At 43.7% G+C, this 18,689-nt stretch overlaps 1 protein-coding gene across 3 annotated transcripts in view; it reads left to right on the forward strand.

Annotated features, from left to right (window-relative positions):
- The window catches only part of lrp8 (low density lipoprotein receptor-related protein 8, apolipoprotein e receptor), a 229,001-nt gene that overhangs the window by 141,594 nt on the left and 68,718 nt on the right, over nucleotides 1-18,689 (forward strand). For all 3 annotated transcript variants that reach the window (XM_079575575.1, XM_079575573.1, XM_079575574.1), the window contains exons 5-6: nucleotides 9,813-10,187; nucleotides 16,518-16,640. In XM_079575575.1, the coding sequence (XP_079431701.1) occupies nucleotides 9,813-10,187; nucleotides 16,518-16,640 (498 nt within the window). The remainder of the gene's footprint in view (nucleotides 1-9,812; nucleotides 10,188-16,517; nucleotides 16,641-18,689) is intronic.

Below are 18,689 nucleotides of genomic sequence, written 5' to 3' on the forward strand. Positions count from 1 at the left end.
TGAAGTGTGTCTTAGTGACTTGACGTAAGCTGTTGTGTCTTTCGATTTAGAATATACAGTAACGGCTCTTCGTGACGTGTTGAATCTTTAAACATTGAGCTTGTGGGCTGTAGTTCAAAGCCAGCTGCTGCACATCGCAGTACCGGAATACGTAGCTACTCTATATATGAAGTCAAAGCACTAGTAGTAATATTCATGGCAAGGTTTCACTTGACTAGAATGAAGAGTAAGATAAGATAAGATAAGATAATCCTTTATTGATCTCACAAAGGAGAAATTCACTTGTTACAGTCGGCGTTCAAGAAGAAGAGTTAATAAAGTGCAGCTGATAAGAGATTATTGCACATGTTACTTTACAGTCTTATTGTACAGTCTGACTTCTTGCACTGAGGGTGTCTCAGTCTGCCACTGAGAGAGCTGCTCAGCTCTTCTACAGTCCTGTGCAGTGGGTGGCAGGTGTTGTCCATGATGGATGTGAGCTTGGCTAACACCCTCCTGTCCCTCACCTCCTCCACAGAGTCCAGGGGGCAGCCCAGGACGGAGCTGGCCCTCCTGACCAGCTTGTCTGCGACAGTGGCGCAGATGGTAGAGCGGGTCGTCTCATGATCGGAAGGTCAGGGGTTCGAATCCCACCTCCTGAAAGTGCACACTGTCGTTGTGTCCTTGGGCAAGACACTTCACCCACATTGCCCCCAGTGTCTGCGTACATTGGTGTATGAATGAGAGAATGAATGTGTGAATGAATGCGCTTTGAGTGCCTAATGTAGGTGGAAAAGCGCTCTATAAGTTGAGACCATTTACCATTTACCATTTGTTCAGTCTGTTCTTGTCTCTGTGCTGCTCAGGGCCCAGCACACGGCAGCGTAGTGGAGAGCAGAGGCCACCACAGAGTCATAAAGAGTCCTGAGCAGAGGCCTGCTCACTCCGAACGACCTCTGTCTCCTCAGAAGGTGGAGGCGACTTTGGCCCTTCTTGTACAGGGAGTTGGTGTTGTGGGACCAGTCCAGTTTATTGTTGAGGTGAACACCCAGGTACTTGAAACTGTCCACCTCCTCAATGCAAGTAAGTGCTTTACATGTCATTGCACAAACATACAACGAAATAGTGTTCAGGCGTTAGTCCTGAGCCGCTGCGACTGAGCCACGCCGCCACTGTGACCAGCATGTTTTTGGAAGTAGAGGAAACCGGAGCACCCCTTCCAGTGAACGTCCATTGGCCAGAACAATAGACTGCATGTGTGGCTTAGCTGTGGGTCTCGCCCGGATACCTCCTCGTTTGTCCCTTTCTTGTTTCTTGCAGCTCCTCTTGTGACGCCTCCTCTGTGCCGCAGGCGTAGGGGAATGTGCGTGTGTTGGACTGTTGTGTCGAATATTCTCATTTTAAAAGCCCATTTATTATTGTAATGCAAAAATAGTCAGCAGCAACACTGCTCTGTTACCGAGCGATGTCGTAGCTTTACATATTGTGACTTTGCCGTGCTACCCTGCCGTGCGATGTCGCCTTGTGTGTTAAAAGCTTTGTTCACTGTTATAACTACTTTACCCCAAAATCTGGTGATCGGAGGCAACCTTGAACATGCAACTCATTCAAAGGTAATGTCAAAGTGAAACCCTTTCGGATGCGATTGATGGCAGTCTTGTGGGGCTTTTAACCAGATGGCGGGAGCAAAACAACATTTATCAGTTTCCAAGGCTGCAGGCCCAATCTGTGATATCAGGCTTCCGAAGTTCCTCTTTTAAGACAAGTAAACATAGACTCCCATTGCACTCGGTATCGGCGCAACAATTTCGTCTTGACTGCTTGTAATTTTTGCCGTTCCTCCTCAACAGCACAATGTCTGACACTTTCGCTCATCGCTAGATTCACATAATGAAACTGTTAGAAATGTTGTCTCCGCTTGATCAGCTCTTATTTTTATTTGAGTAGAACCAATGGCTCCTTCAAAAGAAAAAGATCCATTGTTATAGACTCTTATAAAGACTCTTATAAAGGCCATACAGCTAAAACAAAGAAGACCATGACCACTCTGTCCCTTCCATCAGGCCGCCATTTTCACCGAACCGAAGCTGCTAAACTAGCTTTTTTTTACCTTTGTATACAGTTTACCAGTATTGGATAAAAGGCTATAGGTCCTACATAAACACGTACACGCCAAAAGTCTCCTCGGATTTGCAATAAAAGTTCTTTCAAACCAGAGTCACTTGAGCCTCTGTGACATTTGGCTTTGCATTTGCGTGCGCTCTCCTGCTTCATCAGATCATTTATTTAGCCAGAAATAGTGTAGTCGCAGTGACAGCTCGTGCAGAAGAGCGCGCTGCAACTTTTCCTCAGCTGGAAATACCACAAAGTTCTTCCATTCTATGCTCAACTCTGTTAACCATGAGGGTAATGTTTGGAGACAGTGTGCGCTATAACCTTTAGTTCAGCTCACTGCAATATATGGTATTAGTATGAATTTCCCTGGACATTTATTTAAAGCCACACTGAGATGCATTTCCCATTGAATGTGAAATTAATAACTAATATAATTGCTTAGTGGCTCTTGTGACATAACCTGTGCAAGCGTAGTTTCAATGTCTTCTCCTTGTTTGCTTCCGTGTGATCTTTGACTTGCTCTTTTTGAGGAGCATCTGCTGACCTATGGCTGTAAATGTGTCTGGCGTTTACTTTTCAGTGAACAATGTGTGAGATTGGTTTCTGTGCCCCAGACACAAAATCCTGGGTGTTTTTTAAGGTGATAATTTTTTAGATGCATACTACATAATTTACATGAAGGTACACAAAAGCAAAAGTAGTTCAGATTTGTGAAAAGGTTATTCAGAAAGTTGTGGAGAGGCATTTTAAAGTGGACGTATGCTTTTTTGAGCTTTTCACTTTTAATGTTTTTGATAGAAAGCCCCTTGATGTAACCTTGTGCTTGTTATATTCTTGTTGTCTTAGCCTGGAGTAGCATTTTGCTTTGTCAATGCAGCTTTCGTTGGCCATTTCTTCTTCTACTGTTTAAGCGCTTCCATGTGCATTATCTGGCTTTTGTTGCCTAAGAGATTCAGCGACACTCATTTTTAAAGTCTATATATCGTCACTGGGCTCGATCAGTGCACTCAAAGTGAGTTCATCACAGCACCATTGATTTGTTAGCGTGCTGTTAGAAGTGAAATCTTGTGCACACATTCCTACTACTGCCTGCAGAGGGCACTGAACAGCCCAGTCTCTCACTCCTAACTTTTCCAGATTCAACTTTCATTGTCAGTGAGTATACATTTGGAAATCAAAGTGAATAATTATTGCTGTCACACTGGTAGTTTGTCTTGCCATTATTGGAGTTTGATATCAGCACATCTAAATATACTACATGCAAGGAACAACCTCTGGATGAATCTTGTATCACAGTTGTCCCCGTGATTCGAGCCACAGTGCTTGTGATACTGCCCCCGCTTAGACATCCCCATATTTAGGTCATACCAGGCATGTCAGTGGTGTCATTAGTCATGTCAGCTATGCATAAGACTAAGAGTCATCACTGGAGCAGAGACAAGAGCAGCTCATTCAAAGCCATGCACCCACATGGACTAAGTGGGTCATATATAGAGAGATTCAGTGTCAACATTAATACTGTATTACTGAATCACTGTTCTACAGATTGAGGAGGTACATATAAATCCTTTTTCCCTTCCCAATTCTTAGGTTATTAAGTTTGGGAGCCTGTACTATAACCAATGTCAAAAGCAGGGTTTGAATGAGCACACATGAGACTTCTTGGAGGTCTGTAAGCCGTCTTAGGTGAGTCCAAAATGTCCGTACGCTGAAGGTCAACGAGCAGTGCCCTATCTGGGGCTCCATCTATTAGCTGTCCAGGGGTCCACATGGGAGCGGATGGATGGAAAGATCTGACCCTGAGTTAAACACAATCACCTGAGCGGAGGAGGGCTCCTGTCACGATGGATTCTGCTGCCTGAGTACTGATTTCCTCATTTAAAAGTGTAATGGGGAGAATAAGCGACTGGCTGGATGTCCATAAGTAACAGTAAGCAATGCAGCTCTTGCCTGTCTGTTGTGTCGTAGGTTTGGTGTGATCGCCAGGTCCGGATTTTGATAGATACAGTATATAACGTTAAAGGAAGAAGACTGGTATTACAACCTTTTAATTGTACTCTGCATTTGACTGTTGTTTGCTTTCTTTTTCTATTCATTCAGGTTGAAGTGTTGAAATCGGCTCATATGTATCAGGACATGTCCCGGCCACAATATCTAGTCTGTTGGATCTTTTTGTTATGCTCTTGGCGTATTGAAAATAGACAGTTCTATTCAGCTTTGATTCAAATTTGAGACATTGAATTGAATTGAATTGAATTGAATTATTAACATTCACCAGCTATCACATTCAAAGCTCTGTGTCTTATCCACTCTTGGTTGGAGTCCAGGTCTATTACTATTCCAAGACAGCGCGACGACATGCTGGAGATTGGCTCTGGCCTGCTTTTGTCTGTCTCCATTTCATCTGAAATCCCACAGAGGTTTCAAACGTCCTTTTCGAGTCCCATGGGACATATTGTGTGACACTTTATTTTATGCATCCCGCTCTTGTCAAAGCGCACTGCCTTTCCAAACCTTATCTTTAACCTTTACCATCAGCCGTATCTCACGTCGAGTGTTTATCTTCTAGCTGCTGTGGTCAGGGTGTGCAGCGTGCATTCATGTCGATGGCGAGGGCATTTCCACATCTGCCGTATCTCTCGATCCACATGCTCTTTCGCACACCTGCCCGGTCCAATCTCCCCTCATCTGTTTCTGATGATTGGTTGTGGTCAGTATCGGTACAGAGAAAAAGCCCTTCCCGGATTCCCTGGTGCACCAAATCCTGCCGCATGTCAGTTTGGACACACTAGCTGATAAGAGGCAGTAGCTTTACTCAAATCTCCACAGATTTTGAAAGCGTCTACAACAGGGAATAGCAGCATCAAAGCTGGTGGAAATGAAATGCAGTATCTTTATCATTATGTGTGGCCTAAATGTTTCTGTAAGCTCTCAATTGTACAAGAGGTTGTCATTTTGGCAGAAGGTTCTTAAAATAACAAGACAAACCCCTCCCTACCAGATTGGTGTTCATCCTGCTGCCGAACGATCACTCGTTGCTGATGAAGCCTCGAGAGGTGAGAGGCAAAACATCCGGGTTACAGATGACAAACTATTTGCTACAATATTTCTAAAGATGTTGTTGTTTTTATAAGTGTCTGGCTGCGTCCAAAACCATCAGATTGTGGCCTCTAAGCACCAACACTAACAACTAATCCTTAACCTTTCATGGGGTCGACTGTTAGACCTCTATGCAGTTAGTGAACTAGAGCTTCAGGTATTTTGCACAATCCGACCATCCTTACCGAAGGGGAAGGGGAAGTGACATCACCAACAGCTGTTTTTCTTCTTCTTTAAAGTTATTGGTGGAGTGCAGGCCAAACAAAAGTGCATGTCGCCCCCTACTGTATAGGGTCCAAAAAAAACGACATTTAAGGGGGGGAAAAAAAGTGATCCATGTGGCTTAAGTTTCTACTAAATGAAAACAAAAGCATTTAATCCTCTTTAACACTGACATGTGACTGAGCTGTGGGGACGACAATATGTATTTTTGTCACTTTTATAAAGTTTGGCTTGTGCAGAATGTTATTTTTTATTATTATTATTTTTATTATTATTAAATGTCCATCCATCCATCCATCCATTTTCTTCCGCTTTATCCGGGGCCGGGTCGCGGGGGCAGCAGTCTCAGCAGAGATGCCCAAACTTCCCGATCCACACACACCTCCTCCAGCTGTTCTGGGGGGACCCCGAGGCGACACCAGGCCAGCTCGGAGACATAGTCCCACCACCGTGTCCTGGGCCTTCCACGAGGCCTTGTCCCACTAGGACATGCCTGGAACACCTCCCGCGGGAGGCGACCAGGAGGCATCCGAAACAGATGCCCGAGCCACCTCAGCTGGCTCCTTTCGACGTGAAGGAGCAGCGACTCTACTCCGAGCTCCTCCCGGGTAACTGAGTTCCTCACCCGATCTCGGAGGGTGCGCCCAGCCACCCTGCGAAGGAAACTCATTTCGGCCGCTTGTATTCGCGATCTTGTCCTTTCGGTCATGACCCAAATCTCATGACCATAGGTGAGGGTGGGAACGTAGATCGATCGGTAAATCGAGAGCTTTGCCCTCCGACTCAGCTCCCTCTTCACCAAGACAGACCGATACAGCGACCGCATCACTGCTGACGCCGCACCGATCCGTCTATCGATCCCACGCTCCATCCGTCCCCCACTCGTGAACAAGACCCCGAGATACTTGAACTCCTCCACTTGAGGCAAGGACTCCCCACCGACCTGAAGAGGGGAAGCCACCTTTTTCCGGTGGAGAACCATGGCCTCGGATTTGGAGGTGCTGATCCTCATCCCGGCCGCTACACACTCGGCTGCAAACCGCCCCAGTGCGTGCTGAAGGTCCTGGTTCGTTGAAGCCATCAGAACAACATCGTCCGCAAACAGCAGAGATGAGACTCTGAGGCTCCCAAACCGGACACCCTCCGGCCCCTGGCTGCGCCTAGAAATTCTGTCCATAAAAGTAATGAACAGAACCGGTGACAAAGGGCAGCCCTGGCGGAGACCAACACGCACCGGGAACAGGTCTGACTTACTGCCGGCAATGCGAACCAAGCTCCTGCTGCGGTCATACAGGGAACGGACAGCCCTTAGCAGAGGGCCCCGGACCCCATACTCCCGGAGCACCCCCCACAGGGCACCACGAGGGACGCGGTCGAACGCTTTCTCCAGATCCACAAAACACATGTGGACTGGTTGGGCGAACTCCCACGAACCCTCGAGTACCCGATGAAGGGTATAGAGTTGGTCCAGTGTGCCACGACCAGGACGAAAACCGCATTGTTCCTCCTGGATCCGAGATTCAACTATCGGCCGGATCCTCCTCTCCAGCACCCCGGAATAGACCTTACCGGGGAGGCTAAGGAGGGTGATTCCTCTGTAATTGGAACACACCCTCCGATCCCCCTTCTTAAAGAGAGGGACCACCACCCCGGTCTGCCAATCCAGGGGCACTGTCCCCGACCGCCACGCGATGTTGCAGAGACGTGTCAGCCAAGACAGTCCTACAACATCCAGAGACTTAAGGTACTCAGGGCGAATCTCATCCACCCCCGGAGCCTTGCCACCAAGGAGCTTTCTCACCACCTTGGTGACTTCAGCCCCGGTGATGGGCGAGCCCACCTCCGAGTCCTCATATTAAATGTGCTCCTGTCAATCAACAGTGCATGAATCACTCGAGGGTGGGGGCGAGGGGGGTGGGGGGATTTGGCGCAGTGGCTTATGGGATGGCACATAGCTCCTAATCACCGGTTAGTTAGCACCAGAGGTCCCTATGCTAAAGTGGCCATGATAGTTAGCATCGAGGCTCCTTTTCCTAACTCCTCCCTAACTGACAGCCCAATTTCGGAAGCATCTTGTCATGGCGGACGCTGACGCACATCCGGTTTGGCGTAAGAGCTCTTACCAATCTGCTCGTTTCGGACGCAGCATATGTCTACTTATAACATCTACTTATAACAAAACCTAAATGGAAAAAAAACATCATTTGTATCAAATTCAAACAATATTAGCCTTGGATAATGCTTAATCCAAAAAACCCAGCCAATGCAGAATGTCAGAATAAATATCCGGGTAATATACTGTAGCTTAAGTTGTGTAGTGTTGCGTTCAGTATCCCATTTGGATTTAGACTTATGGCTTGTGCATTTCCACCATAAGGACTGCTTATAACTGTAATGGTCTATTACCCTCAAAGTGACAGCTTTATCTTTGCAAATAGCATCCATCTGTTTGGCCACACACTCATTTATATCCACTTTATTATTTCACAAACGGTTTCACGTTGTTGCTCTGTTGTAGCCTGCAGTGATACACAAGCAACTCTTGGAGAAAATGTTCAGAAGTTTTGGTTGTTTGTACTTGTGGGACCGATAGTAGAGTAAAGCGCTCAGGCAGAGTGGATAGTATTACTGCCCCACAGCCAGAAAGTCTCAAACTTGATTCCTGTGCCGGAACAGGTCTTTCTGTGGGGAGTTTCTCATCTTGTCAGGGTGGGTTCACGTCTGGCTAGTCTGGTCTAGCCAAATATCAACAAACAAACACACAATATTCATTTATTTTCCCAAGTTTTTACATTTTTAGAACCAGTTTTTCCTCGGCTGACCCCAGACGCCTGCTCTTCTGCCGGGAATGCCGCTCGCTGTTGCTGTTTATACTCTCATGCTAATTCAATTACTTCTGATCTGAGCGGGGGTGATTAGCATGCTAGCGCTAATAGCTAGTGGGGAATCCAATAGGCCATTATCATAATGAGTCCCTTTTGGATCACACTGCGGGTACGAGGAAATATTAAGCTACTCTTTTTTTTGCCTCCCCATGGTGCTGCAAGCTGATTGTTGTTGTTATTTTATGATTATTTTTTCTTTGTATATATGTTTTTTATGTGTTTATTCATTCATTTGTGCGGAATGGCGATTCAAGATATTAACATCAACACTATCTATAAATTACACGAAAACTATTAACAAACATGTACAAAGTGGTGCTAAAAACAACGATATTCAACATTGATATTCCCAAACAAGTGTTATCTTAATTCAGAATGCATGCCAGAGCACATGATAATCTTAACCTGTTTACACATAATTCAGAGTGAAACATTTGTGTCATAATTTGATATTCAGAGCTTCATTGAAAACGTAATTAACATTCCCCATTCCATGAAAGATACAAAGATGACTCTTGTGCTCTCTCTTTCATCTACAGGTTAATGAGCTTTTCACAATAATTTAGTGTCAAATTTTAATAAATGAACCACCGCCTGTGAGGCTAGGATTTTGCTTCTGTAGCCTGATTTGTGTTTGCTAGCTAGGTGAATATAATGCTAATAATTAGAATTTGTCAAAGGTCGACAGGGAACAAAAAGCAAGTGATTTTGGTCCAAAGGAAGAAGTACAGTACAAAGTGGATAAATTAGAAGGATACTGAGTGCTGAGATTAGGGTGCAGCTTTTAGTACTCCTATTCACTTTGGTTGTATCTTCTTCTACTGCTGAAATGCTCAGATCTGTTTGGTTTTTTTTCCTGGATTTTGATGCATCATATAGGGAACCCGTACTTTTCCCCCATCATCAGCCCATAATCCATCAATGGGCCCGTTTTGTGCTTAAAGTGTGTTCACTACGCCGTCATTGATTTGCTTGCATGCCGTTAGTTGAAAGTGAAAGCTCCAGGCCCGTTCGAAATCCCGACCAGCCCAGTTTTTCTCGCTTCTTACTGTCTTTTCGTTGTATAGACATCATTTCAAATAAAAAAAAAAGTCAAATATCAATGCCGAGGGCCTCAAAAGTATGTTCCTAGCCTGGATTATGCATGATATTTCCACTTTAATATATTTTCCCACAGGTTTACATAAAGGTGCTTTGCTATAGCGATCGCTTCATTTCAGTCGTCTGATATTGAAGTGACTTTTGAAGATGGTGAGCTTTTGAAGAACTGCTTACAGTAATGAGGCCGTTTCAGATCAAACTGCACACCAAAAGCCCAGAAGCACATTTGGAGATCTGTTATTAGCTTTTGCTCATTAACTTAATTTATCTGCAGCAATGTCTTTCATACCGTTCGATAGATTGTGAAGTAGCTATACACATTCTCTCTTAAGTACATGTCTCTAGGCAAGTTTCAAGTCAGGTATAATTAAGTTGCAAATTGCTCATCTAATCTTTCTCTTTCCCCTTCAGACGCCAAAGCCTGCCCGAGTAAGGACTTCGCCTGCCGCAACGGGAAGTGCGTCTCCCAGATCTTCGTTTGCGACGGGGACGACGACTGCGGCGACGCCAGCGACGAGGGGAAGTGCTCGGCGCCCACTTGTGGCCAGCACGAGTTCCGCTGCAACGACTCGGAGTGCATCCCGGCCCTGTGGAGCTGCGACGGGGACCCGGACTGCAAGGACAAGTCGGACGAGTCCATGGAGAGGTGCAGCCGGCGCACCGAGCCCCAGAAGCCGCGCTGCCCGGTCGGGGAGTTCCACTGCGGCAGCGGGGAGTGCGTCCACATGAACTGGAAGTGCGACGGGGACGCGGACTGCAAGGACAAGTCGGACGAGGAAAACTGTCGTAAGTTTGCTGTTTTTGCTGTTATTCGCTAACCTGGCTAACACCAGGCTGCTGTGTGCGCTCGAATTATTTCGAACTGCACAACAGCCTGGGGACCATGGCCGAAATCTCCGGTGGATTTGGGAACCAATCACAGAGCGAGGAGGGACGGCAAGACGATGACGCGCTATTCGATATACGGAAGCTTGTAGTTTATTTACGGATAATAAAAAAAAAGTTTATTTACGGATCCAACGTGACAGCAGCAGACACGATGGTATTTTTTGATCAAGCTTTAGACCTTGTTCTAAATAATTTAGCTCAAACGTTTACAGTGGGTACGTCATACGTCATCTCATACGATGATACGATTGTCCATGGCTACGTGCAGACGCATGATAGACTTTTTTTTTTTTTTTTCGTATCGCCCAATAAACGAGTATGGACGATCGTAAACCACACCTCTCCTACGAGAAAATGAATTGGTGTCCCCAGACTAAATATCACTTGTGATTTTAGTCTGGTGTTAGCCAGGCTAGTTATTCGCAGAAATAGAGGGAAACATTGCATTCCTTTTGGGGTGCCACAGCGGACGCTGTAGCTCTTTTTCTCTCCAGACGTGAACATTGTTTAGCTCACGATGGGGTAAATAAAGTTTTTCGTTTGACCCGTGAGACCCAAAGGAACACAAGGCAGCACAATGTAAACGAGGAAATTAATGGTGTTTCCATCAGTGCAGTCACCTCCTCCTGTGACGCCTCCTTACAAGTGGCGGAGGCGAATGGCGCATATAGCTTCGCCACACCGAAAATAATTCGCCAAGAGCCTGTGCCCCTCCGTGCACCACCACAAGATCTGGCCCTAAGTCTCTAGCCCATTCCTGTGTGGAGTTATGAATATTTAAAGAAATAACCAGAATTCACTCCAGCCTCTAGGGGGCAGCTTAAACATAATCAGAGATCAGGATATAAACAACACAATTTTAATCACATGGTAAAAGACAGTCTGCCCCTGGGCGGCTGTGGCTACAATAGTAGTTTACCACCACCAAGTGCTGAGTGAAAGAATCATGACAACAGTGCAGCAGAGACTTGTGACACAGGCTTGTGAAGTACAATACAAGCGTAAGCCGAGGTTACAGTCCTGTCAGGCTCATTATGGAAAAAAGTTTCCTCAATAGTATTTTCCCAATCAAGACATATTTTACTGGAGCTTTTGTTTATGGACCCCGGCAATACACTCTCAATATATTTTGGCCCACAGCGAAATTTACTTGGAGACCCCAGGTCTACACCAAATTGAATAGTTCATATTTTGAGCGACAGTTAATGGGATGGAGCATTCTGAGTGCGAATTAGAAATGAATTAGCAGGCAAAAATAATTAATGAACATATACGATATTTGATATAAAATCCGATAAAAAATTTGCCAGAAAAACACCGATAATGACCCAAATGATGGCTTTCCCCGGTGCTTTGTTCTGACACACATTAGTGCCTCATTGTGGGGAAGAGGAATGCATTATCGATTCCATCTGCATTTTTATGCCTTGTTTGAACCTGGGAGAAATGCAGTATTTATCAGCAAGACAAATTCCCCAGATGGTTATGGACTTTTAATGACTTTCTCTCTTACTCGTTATCATTCGTTTAAGGCAACGGGATTAGTCAAGTGGAAGAATTAATGGATGCCTAAGTTAACATATGATATTCTGCAGGAGGATTTTTACTGAGAGGTGAAATAGTGGTTCCATATCATAACAAAATGGTTTGAGAAAGAAAAAGTACAGGCAATATGATATTTAAAAAAAAAATGTACTGCTGCTACAATATTAAGTAATACTACACCCTCAAGTCCTATCTTTCAATTGTTAAAGACCCTGTACATGTTTTTTTGTAGTTTCAACTAAACTTACGTTTATTTATCTTAAAGGTGCATTATGCAACATTTTATGTGAACATTATCTTTTTATATATTTGTCTGTATTTGACTTTGTAGTGACCCAGCAGCTGGATGAGTGGTCAGCCTGGTGCCTTTACTTTCGATCCCGGTGGTCTTTAGAACACTCCAGGATCAATTGTTTTGGAGGTTTTCTGGTGAGAGGCTCCGTCAGTCGTGAAAACCTTCCAACCAATGGATTCTAGAGCGTCCGAAAGACCACTGTGATGAAAAGTAAAGGCACCACGCTAACCGCCCATACAGCCGCTGGCCTACTGCAAGGTCAAATAAGCACAGATATCAACTTTTTTTTAACACATAAAAAGTTGCATGCTTCACCTTTAACTGTTGCACATGAACTGCAAAATCATATATATGTGACGTATGTACAAAATAACACATGGCTCTGTGAACATGTTGCCTGCATTATTACTACAAAAGTGCAGTACACCACTTCACAGTTAATGAATACTTGTGTGTCATAGCCCTTTGATGACATACTATATGCATTCAGAAGGTGAAGGGCCCCCTCCTCCTGGTCCCCTCTTCACACGCCCACACAACGCTCCGACACGTGACAGCATCCATGCACACATGACATAGTACAAGCTCGGTAAAGTCATTACAAAGATGCGAACACCCAGGCATCATTTATGCGAGGGCAGGGGTCACAGTTTAGTGCAGAAGCCTGTCGGGGGCATAGCAACAAGAAAAAAGCTCACACTTCCATTCCTATTTTCTTTGATTTCGAATGTGGTAATCGCTACTGGTCCTACAGAAGCTAATGGACGCCCACACTCTCTGACTGACACATTCATTAGGCCGTATGGCAGGGCATAATGAAGAGGCTGTGACCTGGCCTGCTGTCGGTGTTACATATAGTGGCGTGTGTGCTTCATGCTGCAGCTGAGAAGTCAAATGTGGACAAAGAAACCAGAAAAGTCGTGCAAACGCAAACTTCTACATCAGTCCGATAGATGACCCTGCTAACTGCTGAAGCGTTATCCAGTTGACACGGCATCAACGTTTCATTTAAGTTTTGTGCTCAGCTATATGTGAACACTGCACCATTTTTCTTTGGGAATGAACGCAGCCCGTTGGATATGCATGAGCTTTACATAATGAAAACAAGATGACTCAGTGTAAAGAGAGTGGGAAAGGCAGATGTCGGACAACCTGTCATGCTAGTCCCTACCACAGCATAGCAAACAGCCGCATATACCCCACTGCCATGTACATTCCTGTGTGTGCTTTAGTTGGCTCAATGAAATGAAGGTTCTCTCTTTTTTGTTGTTTAACATCATTTGTCATTACTGTTACTGTATAAAAAGGGCAGCTGTTACATTTAAATTTGAATACTGATTTGTCAAAACTGCTCCTATGTACAGTATAATGTAACTTCTCATAGCTACTCAAGTATCCTGAAAGCATAAGTAGTTCCGTTTGTATGTGTAACTTGTTGAATGTGGTATGAGGCGAGAACATTTCTTTTATTGATGTTATCGGTAGGAAGTCGTATAGCTCTACATTACACTTCAGAGTGTGCTTCTCACTGACATGCTCTGCTTTGGTTTTCTTCCATATCATTGGAAACATCTGTCTCCATCTAAGCGACAGAGCGACGGCAGACGGCAGGTTAATGCCAATGAGAAATGGCCACATTAAATCAAACCGCTGCTCCACAACTTTGCAAATGACAATCTGCTATTACCACTCTTCCTCTGGATTTGTCATCATTATGACAGGTCTGCGCAGATTAACAATGTATTTATTCCATATATATGTGTTTGTTAATGCCACGGCAGGGCTTGATAGTTGAATGGTTGGGAGTATAGTGGGACTTTATTTCACTTTTCTTTATTCGATCTCATTGCGGCTGTTATTTCCCTCCCATATTTCCTCAAACCCCACGCTGTTTCCTCTGCCTTTCTGTGTGGTAAACATCCATTGATCATGTCGGCCTCCATTCCCCTGGTGGACACAGCTTGAAACACAGCGCATGAATAATTAAACACGCGCTTAAAAAGACGAATGAGTTAAATAAACCTGCCCTGCGCCGTTAGGCCCTGCGCACCCAAATGCCACTCCGCCAACAACAATATACTGTATAGGTCAGCAAACAGAGCCTTTCCACAAAGGCTTTCCCTGCGTGCGGAAAGGTTTGTGTGAATGACTACTACAGCTGGACTGAACTGGAAACAAAGTGGCCTTGTAAAAATAGATTACAGGATCCTGGACAACAATGAAAATAGAATCTGAATAAGATTTGCCCAGTTCAGCAGTTATAGTATGTATCTTAAAGTGCCCATGTCATGCTAATTTTTCTTTTAATGCTGATGACAGTCTTGCGGCTAAAGTGCCAGGTTTTTTAATGCTTTTGAAAATATGACTTATTTAGATGGATAACATCCGTTGTAAGTAATAATTATCATTTTTGTTCCATTGAAGCAGCATATTAATGAAGAAATGTTGGGCAGAGAAGTTATTTTTAGTTGAATTAACCATTTAAAGCAGTACTAAGTAACTTGTTTACCACAATAAATCCTTTTCATAGTCCCTCTGGGGGTAATACAAGTGTTAATAGGATTATCGGGGGGTCTTTCATCTCCCCCTGGTGTCTCTGGCCAGAAAACCACACTTGCAGCTTTCCCCGCCCTGACCCGGAGGCCCCAATACACACTAATGGAATCACGAGGACGAAGCTAACAGGCTAACGGGCAAAGCTAGCTGTGGGCTAGTGCCACTTGAACAGTATTTACAGACAATTTTGAGTGAAAAAAAAGAGATCTCCATTGTGTAATTGGATGTACAATATCCCTCTCTCCCTTTGTCTTTTCTGTCAGTGTAGTATTTACTCTCACTGACAATTAATGAGTAAAAAAAGGTATGCTACGACACCTGCAGTGGCGCTTATGGCCTCTTGGGGCATGAGTTACTTATTACTTCTTTTAATGCAACAGTTTCAAATTGTTTGCCTCCATTAATGTCACTTCCTGTCAGTGTTCAATAAGGAGGAAACTATAAACATCAAAAAAATGGTTAAGCTAAAGAAAGCTGGGTACTTATTCCAAATACTAAATTCATCGATAATTTTAGCTGTCAAAGTGCCTTCAAAGGGTATGATCTGATCTAATGGCTTTTTGTCAAATATTCTATAAAATGATTGATAAAACACCAAAGGTTGTTCATTCTGGTTAATATAGGACATTTAAAAGATTGAACGAACAGATTCTTTGCAGCAGTGCAGAAAATGAAACGCAATATCGTCATATTATGGTGACATCCTTACTGTGAGACATGAAAAATGATGTTATTAAATATTTCAAAAGGTCAGCCCAGCAATTGTATAGCTCTGTGCAAATGCTAGACACATTGATTTTTTTTCATATATACAAATTCAAAACATTTCAGTCCTTTGCTTTGTGAAGGGCAAAAAGTCAAAACCGCACATACTGTGCAGCTTGAGTGTCCCTGTCAGAGGAGCTGCTTTGTTATGTCCGAGATGCACTTTGCGGCTTTGAAAGTGGTCGCAAACTGAGAAAAACAATCCTCTTGATGCAACAAAAAACACTCTGGAGTTGGGGAGTACATATTGTGTGGTGGAAACGCCAAGCAAAGAGAAAAACCCTTCTGCACTGTCGGCTCAGAATTTTGTTCAGCGAGGTTTTCATAGGAGGTACTTCCATTAGTCAGTTCAGTACATGGGAGTGCACCTCAGTACTGTAGAGTGGTTTCAACATGGAGGTCGTTTTATCATAAGTTTTTCTTGCCTACGAACATGGCTTCGGCTTCTTAGAGCTAGCTGCGTAATATTTTATGGAATAAATTAAATTAAATAGAAGCGTTCATATTATCTTGGGCTTTTACTGGTGAAAATCTCCTTAAAGTGATAGTCTGCAAGTCTAAATGTATTACAATTTTTTCTAAAATGTGAAAAATCGACCACCTGATCTTGCATTTTGGTGTAATAATATACATTATTATTTTTTGTTAAGTCCCTCCTTCCCGGATCTCAGCAACTAATCAGAGTCTCGTATCCTCCCGTCAGGTCCAATCAAGAGGGAGGGGGAGGAGCTTTATCGTTTTCTGTTGAAAATTCTGTTCCTGCTCTCCTCATTTTGCAAACTAAGACGGGCTTTGTGGTTAAAGAGGAGAGGGATTTCTTGGTTCATTTCACATTTCACTCTCTCTCCCCACTTTGCAAACTTACAGACTATCACTTTAAGAAACATGCCTCTTCACTGTGAGAAAGGTCGCCTCTCCTCTCTTCGCTGGGAGCAGGACAAATAATAACAAATAATATTTATATTACGAGGATTAAATGTTAGATCGCCTGCCAAATGTTTTATTTCGAACACAATGAATGAATGAATTGTCCGATGTAGAAATCTTGTCTTTTTCTGTCCCCGCAGCCCTGCTGACATGCCGTCCTGACGAGTTCCAGTGCGGCGATGGCTCCTGTATCCACGGCACCAAGCAGTGCAACAAAGTGCACGACTGCCCCGACTACAGCGACGAGGCAGGCTGCGTCAATAGTGAGTCCATTTTACACATTATACATTTGTTTATAGGTCCTGGTACTATGGGGTTTGTTTTTTAAAGGGGGGGTATTATGCAAAATTGACTTTTTCAAGCTTTGCATCATGTTATTATGTCATTCCCTCATTCAAAACATGCCTGAAGTGTTGCCTTGGCACATTCACGTATTTTTGAGTATCTGTAAAAACTCTGATGGCGGCCATTTTAGGGATAGGTTTTCCTGAGTCCTCCTAGGAACGCCCCCACCTCCTGGAGACGCCTCCGAGCTTTCGTCACCAGCCGGGTAACCAACCACTGCTCCTCAGCAGAACCCCCTCCCCACTGATGCCACAGACAGCGTGTGGAGGGGGCGTGTCTAAAGGCTCAGAGGTTCTTAAAGAGACAGAGGCCTATTTCAAGACATTCACTACAGCCATTTTGAGAGAGCAATTTTATACAAGGCAGTTATTCTAATTTACTGAATTTACAGACCAACAGAAGGTTTGGTCATCATTGTAGTGTGCTATAGACTGGTGCTATGTGATTGAAAAAAGCAGAATACCCCCTCTTTAAGGGAAAAGGAACAGTTTTCACTAAATTTTAATTTTACGACAACAACTTAACTCTTTTCACAATACTTTTTTTTATGGGAAAACTCATCACTTTAGCCATTCAAAAACTGCTTTGGTGAGTTTTCCATTTCACACTCTTCAAGTCTTTTGTTATATTTGCTCTAGCCTAAAACGTCCAATTACAACTTAATGGCTTCCAAAAGCAGTCACATGGGAGGCAGAGCGGCACAGATGGCTGGCATGGGCTGCGCTTGTTCGTGACGCACCCCTCTGAGAAGGAGCAGTCGGAATAAACATTGCACTCATGTAAAAAACAAGGAACGAGTAGAGTGGATATCCAGACATCTTAGCCTTAAATCCTTTTTTTTTTTTAGGCATTGAGAAGCTATTTAGCGTGAAAACAGCCAAGCACAATATGCAGCCCCGTTATATTCACAGATACTACCCTGAAAGTGAAGCGTATAGACATCACAGAAAGTCGCACATTAGAGCTGTATCTTTTAAAGTGGGGTTGTGCGAGGTTCTTATCCACACTTTATTTCCTAAGGGTATTATCATAGTTTGGAGCAATTTCAGAGATGCAGACATAAGCACAGAGGCGCAAAACACAATAAAGTTTCACTATGCTTTGTAGCTGCAAGCAAAACGGCCCACATAATAGAAGAATAATAGGCACGGGGCTAAATAAAATGTCGTGTTCTGTCGATCAGAGAGCGAAGCCACGGTTTGCAATAACACAGCGGCTTACGTAGCAGTGTTTGTAATTAATCTCATATTCTATAAAGAAGAAGAGAAACCTACATAAACCTGTTTGTGTTATATTAGGCAATGTTGTTCCCTGTTTCTCTATATTTTAGGATTGTGGAACGAGCAATTAGTCTTTTTTGTTTTCTTCAAAAATGAGTATTGAGTGAATTAGGTGCAACGTATATCCACAAATAGCTATGTGCTGTTTTCTAGCTTGCTCTTGCTATTTAGCACCTGTGTTGAGAAATGACACCTTTAAGTGTTGGGAAATGGATTATGTTAAATGATATAATGATAAAAGAACGTGTTTGTGTCCCCTCTATGACGCACCAAAGTCCAGGAAATACAAATCAGAGCATTTTAGCTGTGGAAGGATGAAACGGCATAAGTAAACATGATTTTTCAAAACTACGTAAAGGAAAGGGAAAAAACTACTGCCCTGGCTTTTAATGAGGAAACAACGTTATTGCATGGTTTTTCATTTATTGTTACTTTTCTTTATTTGTCACCTTTAAAGTGATAGCCTGTAAGTTTAAATGTTTTACAAATGGTGTAAAACATGCAAAATCGACCACCAGTCTAGTATACTCCCACCTCGACCAATGAGACGAGCTTTTTCTGTGAGCCAGCCTGTCAGGTCCAATCAGGAGGGAGGGGGAGGGAGCTTGATTGTTTACTTTTGAAAATTCTGTTCCTGCTCTTCTCATTTTGCACACTAAGAAGAGCTTTCTGGTTAAAGAGGAGAAG

The sequence above is a fragment of the Gobius niger genome, assembly GCF_951799975.1.
Source record: "Gobius niger genome assembly, chromosome: 17".
Classification (NCBI taxonomy): Eukaryota; Metazoa; Chordata; class Actinopteri; order Gobiiformes; family Gobiidae; genus Gobius; species Gobius niger.